The sequence below is a fragment of the Xylaria bambusicola genome (genome assembly GCF_022495145.1).
Source record: "Xylaria bambusicola strain CBS 139988 unplaced genomic scaffold F5B22scaffold_19, whole genome shotgun sequence".
In the NCBI taxonomy this organism is placed as follows: Eukaryota; Fungi; Ascomycota; class Sordariomycetes; order Xylariales; family Xylariaceae; genus Xylaria; species Xylaria bambusicola.
This window is the reverse complement of record NW_025953572.1, coordinates 261696-278728: the sequence shown is the minus strand read 5'-3', so window position 1 is coordinate 278728 and position 17033 is coordinate 261696. Positions and strand designations below refer to the sequence as shown.

General features: G+C 49.5%; 5 protein-coding genes across 5 annotated transcripts; 2 read left to right on the top strand and 3 right to left on the bottom strand.

The window, feature by feature from the left end:
- Positions 1-516: 516 nt before the first annotated feature.
- On the top strand, positions 517-1956 carry F5B22DRAFT_605694 (uncharacterized protein). Its single transcript, XM_047974869.1, has 2 exons — positions 517-1526; positions 1576-1956. The coding sequence occupies exon 1, from the start codon at positions 710-712 to the stop codon at positions 1430-1432; it is 723 nt and encodes a 240-aa protein (XP_047831067.1). The 5' UTR covers positions 517-709; the 3' UTR covers positions 1433-1526; positions 1576-1956.
- A 1110-nt stretch (positions 1957-3066) lies between these two features.
- Positions 3067-5850, bottom strand: F5B22DRAFT_139029 (GMC oxidoreductase). Its single transcript, XM_047969032.1, has 5 exons — positions 5412-5850; positions 5098-5356; positions 4939-5023; positions 4049-4860; positions 3067-3945 (listed from the first exon to the last, which is right to left on the bottom strand). The coding sequence occupies exons 1-5, from the start codon at positions 5470-5472 to the stop codon at positions 3348-3350; spliced, it is 1815 nt and encodes a 604-aa protein (XP_047831066.1). The 5' UTR covers positions 5473-5850; the 3' UTR covers positions 3067-3347.
- A 2339-nt stretch (positions 5851-8189) lies between these two features.
- On the bottom strand, positions 8190-10513 carry F5B22DRAFT_605690 (major facilitator superfamily domain-containing protein). The gene is made up of 4 exons (XM_047974868.1): positions 9996-10513; positions 9379-9846; positions 9114-9305; positions 8190-9059 (listed from the first exon to the last, which is right to left on the bottom strand). Exons 1-4 carry the CDS (start codon positions 10299-10301, stop codon positions 8550-8552), a joined length of 1476 nt encoding a protein of 491 aa, XP_047831065.1. The 5' UTR covers positions 10302-10513; the 3' UTR covers positions 8190-8549.
- A 1404-nt stretch (positions 10514-11917) lies between these two features.
- Positions 11918-14110, top strand: F5B22DRAFT_605684 (chaperonin Cpn60/TCP-1 family). The gene is made up of 4 exons (XM_047974867.1): positions 11918-12133; positions 12232-12398; positions 12460-12781; positions 12836-14110. Exons 1-4 carry the CDS (start codon positions 12088-12090, stop codon positions 13972-13974), a joined length of 1674 nt encoding a protein of 557 aa, XP_047831064.1. The 5' UTR covers positions 11918-12087; the 3' UTR covers positions 13975-14110.
- On the bottom strand, positions 14111-17009 carry F5B22DRAFT_605680 (uncharacterized protein). The gene has a single exon (XM_047974866.1). The coding sequence runs from the start codon at positions 16531-16533 to the stop codon at positions 14407-14409; it is 2127 nt and encodes a 708-aa protein (XP_047831063.1). The 5' UTR covers positions 16534-17009; the 3' UTR covers positions 14111-14406.
- Between the last annotated feature and the right edge of the window lie 24 nt (positions 17010-17033).

The window sequence follows — 17033 nt, the reverse complement described above, 5'->3', positions numbered from 1 at the left end:
GAGCTATCTAGATTCTCCTACCATCATTGCTTCTTTGTATATGAACATTTGCAAGCAGGGAGTAAAAGCTGATGAATGGGAGTATTAATGTTCGGTCGACCATCATTCTAGCCTCAAGTTAGGATACTAAGTTCGATAGGCCATCCATCAATAGAAGTACCTAGGTACATGTGTTGAAGTACCTGTGTAAACATGTAATGACCATCTAATAAGCATACGCAAGCAAAGGACACACAATCACGGCGGGAATGGAAACCAAATACGTCACGTCTCCGTGTCTGTGTAAACAAACACTTGCTAGTTTTAGGAACTACCCGAGTACTTCTGTTTAAAATACTGGTCAATGTTCACTCACGGCACTGCTCGAGCTTGCACCTGCGCACCGCCAGATATCAGACCTGTGCTAGAATGTTGAATGAAATTGGCATTCTCACAACGACATCTATCAGCGAAAGGAGCTATGCATTTCAAATTCCTCATTGCGTTGGTCGTCGCTGCAACAATGTACAATGTTCTACTGCCTGCTGTTGGCAAATTTATCAAGGCTATTCCCATAGCTGATCATTCTCTATCTATCAATATTCCACCCGTCATAGGCTCGGCATTGACCTCGGTCCCGTCTCAATACACGATCACCCTCACGGGGCGCCAATACGTCGCCGACAGCAGCCAATCGCAGCAAGAGAATACTGGACTCAGCAAGGATAAAATGATTGTCATTCTGACTGTCATCTGTCTTTTCCTGGAGCTCATCATAGTTACCTTCATTGTTTGGTTGCTTTGGTACACCTGCTTCCGCCAGTGGTATCAGAGACGCCGCTCGCGGCGTAACCCAGAAAGACAACGCGCAGAAGAGTTGCTGAACTCCCCTCCACGGCCTATTGACCTCGAACTTGGTGTCATCCATGCTCGTTCTCCCCCGAATTGGCCCTTGACTGATACCGTGCCATTGCAAAGCGCCACGCCTAGTAACTATGACAAAGAGGATAGGCATGTGCAACTCCGTACCTCCCTTTCTTACGAGAAATATAGCAATTACACGCCAAGTACACTCTCAGAAGCTAGTAGCCTGAGTGTACATGTTGATAGCCTGGACATTACAGACATCCAGGATACCGGCGAGATGCAGGTCCTCGAATTCAATTCCGACGATTCAAACCCTGACCTCGAAGTAATGCAATCAATTGCCGACTTCATCAAGGACGGAGAAACTGAGAGTGACATTACCAATAATATGATAGACCAGCGACGAAGCTCTGCGATACCGGTCGTGAGTGAAACAGAGAGTGATAACACCCATTCCGAACTGTTCAACCCTAGAATAGACAATGGGGAGATACCGAATATAGAAACTCCTAAAGATGGCACCGAAGACGAGACAAGCGTACGAGACGGTCATGTCAAGCAAGACTCGGCGTGCCATGCCCATTGATCGCAATTCATTTCAGTCCGCCACAAGAAAGCTGGTCTAGGACCGTAGAACGGTCTCGTATCTATCTGTCCTTCCTATTGTTTCTTTGCTCTATCTGGAATCGTGAGTCATTTCCCCCCTATCTCTAACGTGGTCTAACATACATAGTTCAAAAGTCCACTGCCTGAGGACACCGAAAGTTTAGGCATCCGCAACTCTTGAATATACATGGTATAAGGTTCGGGTTTATGGGAGCTGGAATGTTCGAATCTTCTACATCGGAGCTTCGATGTAGTCAAGAACTTGGCACGTGACGAAGACTGAGATTATATCGAAGGGCAAGAGTGTGTGAAAATGTGGAGCATAAAGTCAGCAATTCCTTTGATTCAAATTGTCTGTGGAAGTCCTCGGGTTAGTTGATGCAACCTGCCTCTGCACACGCCCTTTTCGATACGAGGGTGGTTACAAATTGGGAGTCGGGTTGTCTGTTGAGGGACTGCTCTTCATCCCTTTGTCCGGACGTCTCCAAGAAACCCTGTGCGAGCCGTTGGGTTTCATAGTCAGATAATTACATGCATATGCAGGGTCCCTGACTACCTAAGTCACCAATAGCACATGGAAGTAACCAGGCGTCTATGCATCGTAGCCGGATATCGGTGGTCTTCATTCAGCAGGAAGCCAACTCTTACCTCTAACATTTGTTATGGCACCTTGCAAGACGCTGCTAAATATAGCACAGTATAACATGGGCAATAGGACACTCCTACTTTTACGTAAAATTGGAACGGCTAGACACACGGCGGTTGGTTACTCAGGAGCTCTGCGCAAGTTACTGTAGACCGTTTCAGATAATGGTCGGTGCCAGTACAGTAGCTGCATGCTAACATTGGAACGCATGAAAAATTGCTATCGTGACTGGGATAGATTGGAGAGGGGAAAGCATTGTGCTACCCACTGTCTGACATCTAGACAGCTCCATGCACTAACACTATGAAGCCATGGATGACTGCAGGATGTATATAAGATGGGGCATAAAACCTATGATCCATCATCCCATTGACTGTCACTTAGAGGCATATTGGCATGGGTGTACATTAGGACTGATGTAAAGGATTGAGAATACCATACTTGCTGTGCGACCGAACATGTTTCCGAGTCCGTCGTTGACCATTAATGTTGGTTGCCGACGGCATGGTGCACACATTTTCGTGCTAGCCGTAGCTGGGAAGCTGTGAGACAGCTTCTGGGCATCCCCACGATGACTTGGGGTCCGGCTGAACTAGCTTCAGTAAGAACGGTATGGCCTGCGCTGGGGGATTGGTCCGTCGCTTCAGCCATGCTGCGGGGAATAGATCTGGCTTGTGAGACAGACATCGGAAAATCTTTAACATGTTAGTACGGTATCTGTGCAGATTTTGGACGCCACCCCTAGCCTCGGCATCGCGAGTCTAGCAGTGAAGCAGCATTAGTGATAGGTCACAATAATACCAAAGATTGCTTTTTAGGCACATGAGAGCCCTCTGCCGTAGCCATTCAAAATGTAACCGACTGGGCTCTTCTCTGCTCATTAGATTGCACATACCGGTACCACTTTCAAGGCAATTCAACAATATCCGTGAGAATCCCTTGCGGTATACTAACGTGATTCGCTGGCTGCCCTGGGCTAGAAACTCTCCGAAAGCACCTAGCTCCTTACGAGCTCGAAACTAATGCAAGAGAATGAAATCGAGGGAAGCAAATGACAGGGGTGGGCATCGTTCTACATACGTAAGCGCTACAATGAGTGCTAACTTAGACCATCAATCATCAAGGTGAGCAGACAAGAGATGCTCATAACACGCCCAGCCTTCTGGACAACAGTGGTTGCCTGTGGTAGCGATTGCCCTTGATCCCTACATGTAAGCAGATACGTTTTGTATTCTAAGTAGTCAGACGACTATGCTAGCCCCAGTTCCCGGATAAAAATATCCGCAGCTTTCTCGCCCACGAGAAGAGCGGTATTATTGGTATTAGCAGCAACGTTCTCGGGCGGAATACTGAGATCCGCCAGCTTCAGACCCTTGACACCGTACACATTAAGGTCTTTGTCCACGACACCTAGCTGGTCGCGCGGCGCCATCTTACAAGTGCCTATCGAGTGCCACGTCGTGTTAACGTTCTCGCGCAGGAACTGCTCTAAGATCCTCTCATCTTCGGCGCTGTACTCGATGTCCGTAACAGTAGATGTGTCCAGCGCGGTGTCGAGCGTGACGAGCGCCGCTTTGGAGTCGGCGGGGAACGGCGGATGGAACCCTGGGACTTCACCACGGTACATCGATGTGCGTCGCATTACCTCGCGCGATTTCTTGTATGCCCATGCCTGCTTCTTGACGTCTTTGTCTCCCGCATCTGTAAAGAACCCGACGTTGAAGTCCAGCGGGTCGCCGACTTCGGGTCCCGTGATATTGATGTGCCCTCGCGAATAAGGATATGCTGTATAATTACCCATGGTGGCGTATTGGCCTGGTTCGACAGCACCTGGCGGGCCAAAGTAACTATTTATATGTTAGATGCGGCCTTCACATCACGAGCAGTTCCATGGAAAGCGTGTGGAGATAAACCTCCCTCGACCAGACCAAAAGTGTCAAACCGACTTACCTATTCAACAACGCCATGAGCATCACCGGCCTGTTCGGCTTATGCTTAAAGTCTTGCTCCCACGCGGCCTTGAACTCAGGACCGAGTGACGCCGCATCTTCCTCAGTGAAACGCAGCTTGCCAGCGACGTCTATCGTGTTCCAGCCGAGTCGAGGGTCTTTCTTCTTCGCAGCTTCTTCGAAGCTTAGCCGGCCCGAAAGCAACTCGTCCAATGTCTCATGGGGCTGTAACGATGTTTTGAATGGGAATAAAATCAGGTTGTGATCCTGGTAGTCGTTACCGACGCCAGGCAAGTGTTCCACTAGTGGCACGCCGGCTTTCTCCAGGACGTCGGCGTGTCCAAGACCTGAGCGCTGGAGCACCAACGGCGTGCCACACGCGCCGCTCGACACGATCACCAGCTTGCGCGCGCGAACCGTACGCTTTGCGGGCTTGTCCTGAGGGTTGAACAGTGGGTTCGATTGATATTCGACGCCGTTGGCACGCTTATCGTTGTCGAACAAGACGCGCACGACCTGTGACTCAACGAGAACGTGCAGGTTGGGATGCTTGCCATCGTGAAGACGCGGATGCAGGTACATGTGGGCGGCGTCGGATCGCTTCCCATCGGGTGAGATATATCTCTTATACTGTGCCCATGCGTGATTGTGATTGAGAGTCTGTAAGTCAGGTATCTCCTGCCATCCCATTTTTGCTACGGCGGAGAGGAAGTCATCTTCTACGCTCTTCACGCGTAGCGTGCCGTCGGAGACTTGAACAGGTCCGTTGTGGCCGTGGTGTCCCCCATCGCTTGTGCCATGATATGTCTCTAGCTTTTACGTGAGTTATCAAATCAGCTTGTAATTCTATCTAGCCTGGGTAAGAGTAAATGGAACAGGGCTCTACTGTACCTTTTCAAGAAAGGGATAAAGCTCGTCGGCCGTCCATCCTGGGGTTTTCCACGAGTCGAAATCGTCGCTCTGCGCACGTGTGTACCTTTCATGAACCCAGTACATAAGAACGACGGAACGTTTCGTGAAACAGGTCGCAGTGACAACGAGTAAGCTTACATCATGAAATTAATTGAGGATCCACCACCTAGAGTGCCACCGCACGGGACAATCACTTCTCGTCCTGCGAGTTGGTCCGACTTCCTCGCTTTGTAGAAGAGCGCAGTCTTCGAATCGGGTGCAAGATGAGTGAGGAACATCGCCGGCGTTACTACTGCAGGGTTATTGTAGTTATCTTGGCCACCTTCGATTACCAGAATCGAGAGCCCCGGGTCTGCTTCTGCCAATCGTGCTGCAACAATGCATCCTGCTGTACCACCTGTTTGTACGTGTTAGCAACACTATTCAGGTACACTGTGGAGTAGCACACATGCCTCCAGCGATGATAACATCAACTTCTCCGAAGTTATCGTCAAGATTCTTGTATAAGCCCATGATGACAGATGTCTATCGCGTAAGTTCGAGAAGCGACAACAGTGTAGATAGAATCTACCATAAGAGTGTGGGGTGTTGCAGCTTTTATTCAGTCATTTTCGCCGGAGAGCCGGTTACCGGCCTATTTCCTTGCAAGAACAAACTAATGCTCTAGGCGGCCCTTACATCAGAAGAGAAATTATTCCCTATCATAAAGTTGCCTCCTCCTCATAAGCGTTATGAGGGCCAAGGCCCTTCATGCAAGATACGGTCCCGCAGATGACCAGAGCTGAGCCGAAGTGCAATATTCCCCGCCCGCTCCGCACTACTTGGCCGGCTTAGTTGCACGGAAATGTGATGCGGCTACGCCACTGGCTCGACTGGCTCGCTGCGATGGTGAATATACCTTGTTGAAACAGCTGAGGCCTGGTCTGGATCCTACCCTGAATTACGTAAGGCGCATACCCCTGTGTTAGTAACATAAGCCAAGCTATGCTTGATTGGTTGAGTGTACTTCCATGGAGACCTATATTCAGACTACACTATATTGTACTATGCGAGCCAACTACAGGTTGCCAGCCTGGGACGCTTCAACGCAGCTGCGGGGTTCTGACGGCCGATGTGCTCAATTTGAATCTCTTACAAGCTTCTGGACGTAGGTCGTATGTAAGAAGTCTATATACGCAAGCGATTTTCGGGCCTCGGAATCGAGTCAATGTTGTGGAACAAGGTCTTAAGACCGCCTCGCGGCATTACTACTAGGAGTAAAATGTAGTTATTTTCTCGAATAAAGTCTTCTATTGCTGTTAGTGCACGTGCAACATAGCAGCGAGGCTATTGATACCGATAAGCACAACGAGACCTGAGACGTGGAGGTAATACTTTATATCGAAAGTGACTGTGCTCGGACTTCTTGCAAGCTAATTATATTATGTCCGAGTCCTCTTTTTGTTCTATGCTAGAGATATAGAGATCACCGTACCTTCCATTACTGGGACAGGCAGGTGGTCAGATATTATCGGAAAGTGCACCGCCAGCCTTCGGCTGATCATATCTAGACCAGAAAAGTATTCGTAGAGTCAGCTTATGTCATGTAACAGCGATCTACTATCAACCTGACATTGACATTTCTTTTCTGGATTACAGGGAAGATCACCCCAAGTTGCAAGACCGTACTGATGCCCACCGATCTAGACTTTTGCATGGACCTCCACCTTGCAGGGTTTAGGGCTGGGTCACCGCGTCTCTCTAATTCTTTAGAGCACTCTTCCAAATCAGCAAAGCCGCTCTCCTAGAGAGGCTCGAACCCGCTGCTGTAAAGATCCCTTGAAAACTCAATGGGAATTACAAAAACCGTTTGAAGATTCACTAGTTCCTCGAGCGTGGTAATGTCGGGGGTTGTGATGATTTGGTCCATCTCAAAGCGCAACGCCACGTGTTGGATATTCCGAAGCCATGCTACAAAACCCGCAGTCAGCAGCTGTCATACACAGAACACAGTTGAGTAAAAGCAGTTTTCAGTAGAGGAACAAAAGAACATATAGGGTCCACAATTGGGGCTCTCTGTTCTTCAGAAATGCCTCGAAGAAGTGCTTACAGTTCCTCAGCGTCCAATTTTCGCTGCCAGGGTAGCGGAGAAATGCCATGATTCCACGATCCCCGCCAGGGGCACGGTTGGTGTTTCTGAAGAGGAAAATATCGTTGATGAAATCCAATCTCCACTCAGATACCTCTTTCTCCAACTAAGTTCCAGAGTGACTCCCGTCATGTATTTCAGCGATCCACTCATTTGAAGCAGCTTTGGGAAACCCAATCACCTTTGTCTCATCTGTAGGCCACAAATCCCAGACGAATCCCCGACCATTCATATCTACATCTGCGAATAATTTGGAGCCCTGCCTACATCCCGATGGCACCGGAAACCCGTCTGAGGTAACCAACCTGTACCATCGGGTATGAATCCCCATGTGCATATATTGACGCATTCTATAGGTTCGTTCAACCTTGGCGCTATTCTCCGGATTGACTATATTGCCGGTGTCCATCATGTTTTGTTTGGTCACGATCCTTCACGATGAGAATGTGAGATTAACTGTTTGGTAACCCTATTAGCCTCCGCGTTAAGATCATCATCAATATCCTACAGCCCGGGTGCTTAGAGAATACGCACTGGATTCAATCAATATGGAGAAACAATGTTCGGTTGAATAACCGAGGTTCTCATCGTATATCGATCTGGCGTTTCGAGTACGGGCCTAGCACAAATCGGCGCGGGGTGTTTTTAGTAGCTCTTTGTGGTGTGATAAAATATTCGGAGAGGCGATACACTCTTTACGTATGTGCTGGGTCTATAACAGTTATTTCAAAAGGCGTAGTAAGACTAGCATAGTTGGGATAAACAGTGGTGAATGTAGAGGTTATGGGATAAACAGAATATTTGGGTGATGACCAGTGGACTTGCTCATATTACCGACCTTTTTGTGAAGCAAGCACGCGTGGTTTTCGCTGGAAAGATTTAACCGGCTCGAAGGATCATGTCACAGAAACTGCCTACTAGGTACTAGGTACCTAGGTGTCAACTGGTGCCTCCCTCGGTCTGTCACCTGGACTTCTCAGTGGGAAGTCACGGTTGAAGCTGTGCTCCGTTGAAAAATATGAAAGGTCATGGGTAAGTATAGAAGTATATCAGGCCCATTGCATATTGACCTGCTGTAAAACATTTTTGTTTTATGAGTTCGCTATGACGTAGCATACAACGCATCGGAAGGAGTTGCTGACCACGCTCTACAATATTCCACCTCATTTCACACATGACTCGCGCTACGGTTGCCTGCTATGATGAGTCCGCCTTTTGGCCATTAGAAAGACCCAATTCGGCAAGGAGAACAGTCTACGAAATGAGGGTGTACTGTAGCTAGATCGTTGTATAGTGATTGAATGCACTTTGATCTGTTGATTATTGATTAAGTGGATCTAGAATCTATGGTTAACATGAGCACGAGTTCAGTTATGAAGAAAACAAAGCAACGAAAAAACATTTCGGTACTCTATCAGTACCAACCCCACAAACCCTTCAGAAACGTTCTCATACCCTGCCATTAACATCTCGCCTTCAGACTTAGACCACCGATATGTATTCGAACTGCGGTGAACAACACAAAGGCAATGAATGTTACCGTCGCAGCCCATATTTGAGGAGCCAAGTAACCTCCTCCGCTTGCAGCTTGGATGGCGCCGCCGATGGGAGGTCCAGTAAGAGAGGCGAGCCCGCTGACAGAAAATGCCATACCAAGCCTGGTGCCGATCGTGTCGAGTCGGGGAGTGATTCTGGCCACGGTTGATGGGAAAAGACATTGGAACGATGCCGATGTTATGCCATATACAACTGTGAACGCATAATAACCTGAGATACTATGCACGGCTAGCCAAGTGAAGCTCACAATGGCCCAGATAAGTGCTACGGGGACGATAACATTCAGGTTGCCGATCCGGTCAGCTAACATTGGGACAATGATGCGAAAGGGGAGCCCGACACCATTGATGATAACAACGAGAAGAGAAGCTGATGAATATGGAAGATTCAGAGCTTGCGTCCCGAAAGAAGCTATCTGTAACGACTCTGTCAGTGCCATTCATAAGTGCAGCGCCATGGAAGAACCAACATAGTAGAAGGTATAGTAGTTAGCCCAGAATACAAAGAAGGCTGAACAGAGGAATCCAGTAAATTTGATTTCCTTGAATGCGCCAAGCTCAAGAATCGGGCCTGATTTTCGAGGTGGTAGGCGTGGTCGCATGAAAGCAAAAGCAAGAGAAAGCAGCCCGAGGTTGAGGAATCCTATGACCCTTGTGGTCCACTTTGAGGTTTAATGTTAGTAATCTAGCAAGATAATGTAGCATGGTCGCACGCTTCTTTTCAGGGGTACATACCGCAAATCCCACTTTTGGAATGAGTTCTCGAACGATCAGAGGGTATACAGCGCCACCAAGAGAGTTCCCAGCTGTGGCTATCCCAACAGCCAGTCCGCGACGCTTGTCAAAGTAGGTGCTGACTAAGGAAACGGCTGGTGTAAAGTAGATGCCGGCTCCAAGACCGCTGATAACGCCCTGTGTTAGAAACAACTGCCAGAATTTGGTCGATATACTCATAAGGAAGATGCCTAAAAGCTGGACTACAATTCCCACAAAAAACACCGGCATAAAGAAGCCAGCGTCGAGCAATCTGCCCGACACAAGCCCGGTTACCAACGATAACAACACCTGGATGCCTCCAATCCAAGAGATTGTTGAAGGGGGCTCAGGCAAAGTTTGAGTATAGTACGTCTGAAAGGCTCCAAATGAATTTGCATAACCCCAAGTTGAAAAAAGAACGAAGAAACCCATCCCGGCTTGTGTCCACTATGGGTTTTCATAGTCGTTAGTAGAGAAGGGTCATTGGGAAGTTTGAAGAAGCAGGGGCGCAGTTCCAATACCCAACTGTGGAGGAATTGGCTCGTTTATAACTGGAAAACCGGTTGAGGCACGAAGCTTCAATAAGTTGTGCTTACTGCTTTAAGACCCCCATCTGGTGGAGGTGGTGGCTCAGCCCAGGATTTCGTGGTTATACGGGAAGCCACCTGTGCCAGGACATTGCTCGCTGTCCTCCTTAGATCTCCAGAGGCTCTCGATATACTGCTGCGTCTATCGCCTGTGAAAATCCCTTTCTCTAGCGAGTCGGTTCCATTTTCGGCTGAAACTTCATGTATAGCATTTAAGTCGCCCGACGTACATGATGTGATAGTATCATGATCACTATGAACTTCGGAGGCGGCACTGAATTTCTCATTCATCGTGGCGTTATGCTTAATAATCATTGAGGGTACAAAAATAATTATTGAAATATTACCAGTACAGATGATCAGTTGAACATAGGGAGTAGGGGTTTTTGGACCAGCCTTTTCCAAGCTACAAACAGAATTAGCAAGAGAGAACAACTAGCATTGGGAAATAATGAACGAGAGACTGGAGGTGTGATTGACATTGGGGAACGGGGTTGGTCCTACTTTGTAAGGTGCCGGTAAAAGTCTTCCAGGCTCCGCCCTCGGAAAAAATGGCCGCTCTTGGCAATAGCGGGATTGCAATTGACGACTTAGTAATTTCTAGCATCACGACTGATTAGCATGTGGAGACAACAGAACTCTGTGACATAATCACCGTTCCATCGGCGCCGTTCCGTGCCTCGCCGAGTCCCGCCTGGCTCGTCCTTGCGGAGCTGACGGGCAGAGACCGGCGAGGATCGAGCAGCCGGATGAAGACGGTTGATGTTGTTTGATCGAGCTCAGCAAATGTTGGGGCTTTCTGTTTCATAGGCACACTTACAACTTCTCTCAGTTTCCCAATTGGGGGGTCTAGAGAAAGAATGAAGCTGTCACTGCCGAAGAAACTTTGAGTGCACGAGAAAGTCCCTCACATCGCATGATATATAAGAACAAGTGGACTACCCTACTACATGACCTTTAGCCCGGGCCGATGATCACTTGTGATGATACACCAGGTGCCGTCATCGGCGACACTTTCGGTAATTGCAATCGTGATTCACGATGACACGCGGCTCCCGTGCCGATACGAAAGCAGGCTGTCGTCTGCAGGTCACAGAATTAGGGTTGAAGATAACCTTAAACTGCTAGGCCCCAGGGGATATTTTCCGGTTTTACACTCAGCATAAGGTTGAGTGAAGAGCCGCAGGCGGCATCTGCCTAGTAGGCGAAGCAACGCTGTTGTCGAGAGCTGCCACGTTCATCCTGATCATCACCGTCTGCATGTAGAGAGGTCAAGTGAAGCCGAGTCACATTTTCCCGTGCTACACAGCATTACATCCAGCATCGTACCTCGGAAAATGGACGGGACAGCATAGGCCATTGGGAGGATGGGTAGGCTACAATCTGATAGAGGTCTGGGTATACCTAGGTATAACATGGTATAACATGGTATATCATGGCCAATCGCTGGCACGGTCGGATTTTGGAAGATGAAATCCCCGTCGGTGTATGCAGCCCCGTCAGTTCGGGGAGCCAACGGCAGGTACGCTATCTCCAGCACCTGGATGTGCCTGCCAAATGTATGGCGTCGAGATAACTCAGATAAGGGCCACGGGTTAGGGGAGATAGCCACGGTACTTGGGTACAACCTGAAACCTGATCCTCGAGGTCTTCGAGGTCTTCGATTGAGACCCGACTTGCCAACTACTCCAGACATTGAATATATAGAGATTATAAATTGCAATTAAATCAAAATATCTATCTAACCTGCTTTAGCCCCCCTGTTGGACTGGCCCAGCCCATGGGGTCGAGCCAGCCCCTGTAAGCCCCCAATCTAGCAGCCTGTCTAGGTACCTACCTATGTAGGCACTTGGGTACCTAAGTAAGTACCTAACGTATGTACCTACCCTACAGTAAAGATTTATCTTGGCATTGTACAAAGGCTACCACAATTTTTTGAAGCTTGAAAAGCTCCCCCCACCATCACATCAGAAAGTCAGCAAATCGACAAGGAGTCCCAGTCCTCGAGGCCGAGTACCTGTTTAACACCTGTGACCACGACGGACTCACCTTGGTGACGAGTTATATCGAGTAGTCTGACAACCCTCCCGGCTTGGTCAAAATGTCTTTCGGGGGTCAAACACCCACCATCATCGTCCTGAAAGAGGGTCAGTACCCCTCGCCATTCGCCGACCACACACCTGCCTCGTTGGTTTCTTGATAACGAAGCGTCAACTTGCTGACTCGGCCGTGGTGCCACTTCTAGGCACCGATACATCGCAAGGAAAGGGACAGATAATATCCAACATAAGCGCGTGCCAGGCTGTGCAAGCTACAATCAAGTCAACCCTCGGTCCCTATGGCGGGGATCTGTTGATGATTGACGAGAATGGCCGCCAGACCATCACAAACGACGGCGCCACTGTAATGAAGGCAAGCGCTCACGCTCACCTTTACCGCCTCATGCACAACCCCATGCTTACCTAGCTCTCAGCTTCTCGACATCGTTCACCCCGCCGCCCGAATCCTCGTCGACATTGCTAGATCACAGGATGCAGAGGTTGGAGATGGAACCACATCGGTGGTCGTGCTAGCTGGAGAAATCTTGAAAGAGATCAAGGAACACGTCGAGCAAGGTGTTAGCTCACAAGTCATTATCAAGGGCCTGCGGAGAGCGTCAACGATGGCTGTCAACAAGATCAAGGAGATTGCCGTAAGGACAGATGAATCGAACCAGCGAGAAACGCTCGGCAAGCTGGCTGGAACAGCGATGACGAGCAAATTAATCAAGAGGAACACTGAATTTTTCACCAAAAGTAGGCGTACACCGCTATTTGCGTCAAAGTGCTGAGTACTAACGAAACCATTAGTGGTCGTCGACGCTGTGTTGTCATTAGATCAAGATGACCTCAACGAAAAGCTCATTGGCATCAAGAAGATACCCGGCGGCTCCCTGACGGATTGCCTTTTCATCAATGGTGTTGCCTTTAAAAAGACTTTCTCCTACGCTGGTTTCGAACAACAGCCCAAATCTTTTACAAAACCTAAAATTCTATGCTTAAACGTTGAACTCGAATTGAAGGCAGAGAAAGACAATGCTGAGGTCCGAGTTGAGCAAGTCTCGGAATACCAGGCCATTGTCGACGCTGAGTGGCAGATTATCTACAAGAAATTAGAGGCCGCATACAACACAGGAGCAAAGGTTGTGTTATCTAAACTACCCATTGGTGATTTAGCGACTCAATACTTCGCTGACCGTGATGTCTTCTGTGCCGGCCGTGTTTCATCAGAGGATATGGAGCGTGTAGTTCAGGCCACAGGCGCCACGGTTCAGTCAACATGCTCAGATATCCTACCACACCATCTTGGTCTGTGCGGATCATTCGAGGAACGACAGATTGGCGGTGAACGTTTCAATTTCTTTGAAGACTGTCCCGAGGCTAAGACTTGCACCCTCGTTCTTCGTGGCGGGGCTGAGCAGTTTATTGCAGAAGTGGAACGATCTCTCCATGACGCAATCATGATCGTAAAGCGTGCTGTTAAGAACCATACGATTGTGGGTGGCGGCGGTGCTTGCGAGATGGAGGTATCTGGGTATCTACACCGCTTCGCGGATAAAAACGTCCGCGATAAGCAGCAGGGTGTTATTAAGTCCTTTGCAAAGGCCCTCGAGGTCATCCCACGTCAGCTGTGCGACAATGCCGGCTTTGATGCTACCGATATCTTAAACAAGCTGCGTGTAGAACACCGAAAAGGACGTACTTGGGCGGGTGTCGATTTCACCAACGAAGGCGTTGCAGACATGATGGAGAAATTTGTATGGGAGCCGGCCCTCGTCAAGATTAACGCCATTCAGGCTGCTACCGAGGCTAGTTGTCTGATTCTGGGCGTGGACGAGACAATTCGGAACGAAGAGAGCGCCCAACCTCAGGCTCCAGGCAAGCCACTACCCCCTGGAGCTGCCCAAAGAGCTTTGAGAGGACGTGGACGGGGCATGCCGCGCCGGTGAGCACAATAAGAAGACTAGCTCGGGAATCTGACATAATAATGTCTTGTATGATATCTAAAAAGGCTCGTCGGCTAGACTCACGTATTGGCAATTTTAGATGACGTACAAATCGTCTAATGAAAGTACGAAACGGTATTTCCCTAGTGTATGTAACTGAGCATTGATAAGGTCAGAATGCGTGTGTTTGATCCGATTTCACTAACAGGCAGTATTTTTTCAAGCAACCCCTTTTCCTCAGTTACCCATCCCGTGAAATTCATCTAAAGAAAGCTATATATATATGTATATATATCCGCTGAAAACACATTTCTCGCTTTCTTTACAAAGAGGGTTACTACTAATCGCTATGTATTTAACAGAGGTCATATCACGTCATTTCACATCACCAAATCGAAGCTGAACCCACCCCCGCCCCAAGCCGTTCATGGATTTTCATTCGCCTTGGCTTTGCCCCTGCGCATCGAATACAACGTCGTAGATATCACTTCTCTTCGTCCCGTACGCCAGACTTATGTCCCCGTCAGCGGCATGATCGCCGCCGTCTTTCTCCTTCCCGTCCATGGCTCTTTTTTGCTGCGCGGCGGCCTTGGTAGAAGTGCCGAGACAGAGGTCGTCGATGTCCATTTCGCACCGCAGCGACGGGTCTGAAGACGGCGAGGGCGTGTCGTCGTCGTGCTCGATTAGCATCGCCATGTCCCTGTCCACGGCGTCTTGGTCTTGGTCGTGGTCGTGGCGATGGTGATGGGGGTGGGGATGTAATGATAGGGCTACGTCGGCGTCTGCGTCGTTGAGGAGTGCTTGAAAGGAGTCGGGGTCGTGGGAGGGATTTTGTGTAGCCACCACGCCGTGTAATGCCTCGTTGGGGAGTGGTGCGTGGGAAACGTGTGGACTGTAGTCTAGATCGTGCGCTGATAGAGATGAATGCGATATGTTAGAACCTCTTGGATCGTGATGCTCGGGGAGACTGTGATGGTGCGATAGCGGGATGCGTGGGCGGAAATTGTCGAATGTGTTCGGGTGGTGATGGTGCGGGTGACTTGTGACGGGTTGTGAGATTATCTGCGGATCAATCGGGTGATACATTTCGGCATCGTGCAGGGAAACCCGCGCGGCCACTGCAGAAGCATCGTGAAGCCCTCCATGCAACATGAGATCGTGAGTCGGCCCATGGATACCGGGACTAGACGGGGCATGGAAAGGGGGGTTGAGTAGGGATGCTATATCACTAGCATGCACATAGGGGTTGTTGGAGTGTGTCACTAGATGCGAGGTTTCATGCATAGACGAGTGCAAGCCAATAATACTGTTGGCAGCTTCCACGACGCCGTGAGGCGGTGGCGGCTGGGGTGCCATGAAGTCAGTGGTACAGTCTGGGATATTTCGTATCTCGCTCACATCATGGAATTGGCCTGGAGCACTAGCAAAGGTCTGTTGTTGACTTTCAGGCTGATCTTGGGTTTGATTTTGACTTATATTCTGGTTCTGGTTTTGGCTCTGAGCAGATGGGCTCTTGCCCAGGTCCTTGCAATGCTCACAAGTCCTAATTACATCCGAGACAGTCTCTTTTATGCGACTCCAGTGGTACTTCTCGGCAATCACCGACGTGGTTTTATTGATGCCAGCATGACCACCCTCTTCGTGGGTTTTTCTAGCGATGGCCATCTGACGCATCGGATCACTTATGACCTCTTTATCCTTGAGCATCAAAACATCGTTGTCGAGAAGCTTATAGTGCGTCGCTGCGCTCCGGAGCCTGCTTTTCTCCGCGCGGTCAGATCCGTTGGGGTAGCGCCGTGATTTGAGGTAAAATTTGATCTTGTCGAAACGTTCTTCACTCACAAGTAGCGGGTCGCCTCCTTCGCTGGCGTCGGTTCCCAGGTCACGGCCGTAGATAATGGCATCGACTAGCCTGTCCGGATACGACTTCAAATTTCCGCAGCCCTTGACACGACCGATGCGCTTAAAGCCGAGAGCATCCCAGATCTTGCACGATGCCACATTTGTTTCGTAGACAAGGTTGAACACGGAATACGTGTAACCTAGCTTCGGTGCCCAGTCCAGATAGGCTTCACCCATGAGGCGGCCAACGCCACGGTTGCGAGCGAGATCCGTAACCAGAAACCCAGCATTGCATACATGGCTGCTTCGGCCGGGGTAGTTAGGCTTGATATAGAAACTACCTAGACATTCCCGAGACCAGTCCTTGCCCTCGACAACTTCGTCTGGGCTGTTTATCTGGCCAAGAAGCATGATGCCGGCGAAATTCTGGAGCCAGTATGCAGAGAACTTCTCAAAGGGCATAGGCTCTATCATGGGATAAGTATCCCCGGACTCGATCTCCTTAGCAAATTGGTCAGACAGGTAACGCAGTAACGAGGGCGGAACCTGGTCACGCGACACCAAGGGCACAACAGTGGCAACGCTCTGGCGGTCTCTGAGGGTTACCTGGCGTGGCCGGATATTTGCGGGCAGCGCCGGCCGACTCGGGTCCGGGTACGGAAGGGCCCCGGACACGCGATGGATGGTCGGAGCCGAGGGATCATCCATAATGGCCGGCATTTTCAATATGGCGTGGCTGAACGGAGTCTCTATCTACACACATCGGGCATCAGCGAGCGGGCTAGGGGGTGCGAATAACAACAAACACCAAGCAAGGGACATCATGACACCGCATGCCCCAGCGCGATTGGCACCCATTCTTACCAGCTACAGTGACACACGCCTAGCGACGGACCAAGGCCGTCCAATCAGGGCTGCTGGGCTCGAGCCGACTCCAAAAAGAAAACCACAAGAACCAAAAAGGAAAATGCCACACAAATATGCGTACTGCAGACTCAAACCCCGGCGTTCTCAGATATTCGATGCCAGTGATACAAGATGCTTTATAGGATCCAGTGCCTGTTTGAGGGGTTCGGAGGCCGAGCAGGGGCCGAGGTCGCTGTAAAGTACTTGAGCTAAAACGAGTGGGACTTGCCGTCTTACAGGCGAATTCCCGCCAAGGGCGCGCCTTCTACCAACCTACCTAGCCATTAGGCACCTACATTGATAACTACGGTTAG

Excerpts from the sequence above, each read along its gene's own strand:
- F5B22DRAFT_605690 (XM_047974868.1), bottom strand. The coding sequence starts at position 10,301 with ATGATTATTAAGCATAACGCCACGATGAATGAGAAATTCAGTGCCGCC. Across the intron at positions 9,847-9,995 it reads CAGATGGGGGTCTTAAAGCA|TGGACACAAGCCGGGATGGG; the intron begins GTAAGCACAACT and ends GAAAACCCATAG. Across the intron at positions 9,060-9,113 it reads ACTACTATACCTTCTACTAT|ATAGCTTCTTTCGGGACGCA; the intron begins GTTGGTTCTTCC and ends GAGTCGTTACAG.
- F5B22DRAFT_605684 (XM_047974867.1), top strand. The coding sequence starts at position 12,088 with ATGTCTTTCGGGGGTCAAACACCCACCATCATCGTCCTGAAAGAGG. Across the intron at positions 12,134-12,231 it reads CATCATCGTCCTGAAAGAGG|GCACCGATACATCGCAAGGA; the intron begins GTCAGTACCCCT and ends TGCCACTTCTAG. Across the intron at positions 12,782-12,835 it reads CACTGAATTTTTCACCAAAA|TGGTCGTCGACGCTGTGTTG; the intron begins GTAGGCGTACAC and ends CGAAACCATTAG.
- F5B22DRAFT_605694 (XM_047974869.1), top strand. The coding sequence starts at position 710 with ATGATTGTCATTCTGACTGTCATCTGTCTTTTCCTGGAGCTCATCATA.
- F5B22DRAFT_605680 (XM_047974866.1), bottom strand. The coding sequence starts at position 16,533 with ATGCCGGCCATTATGGATGATCCCTCGGCTCCGACCATCCATCGCGTG.
- F5B22DRAFT_139029 (XM_047969032.1), bottom strand. The coding sequence starts at position 5,472 with ATGGGCTTATACAAGAATCTTGACGATAACTTCGGAGAAGTTGATGTT. Across the intron at positions 5,357-5,411 it reads TGATGTTATCATCGCTGGAG|GTGGTACAGCAGGATGCATT; the intron begins GCATGTGTGCTA and ends ACGTACAAACAG. Across the intron at positions 5,024-5,097 it reads TCCTCAATTAATTTCATGAT|GTACACACGTGCGCAGAGCG; the intron begins GTAAGCTTACTC and ends GGTTCATGAAAG.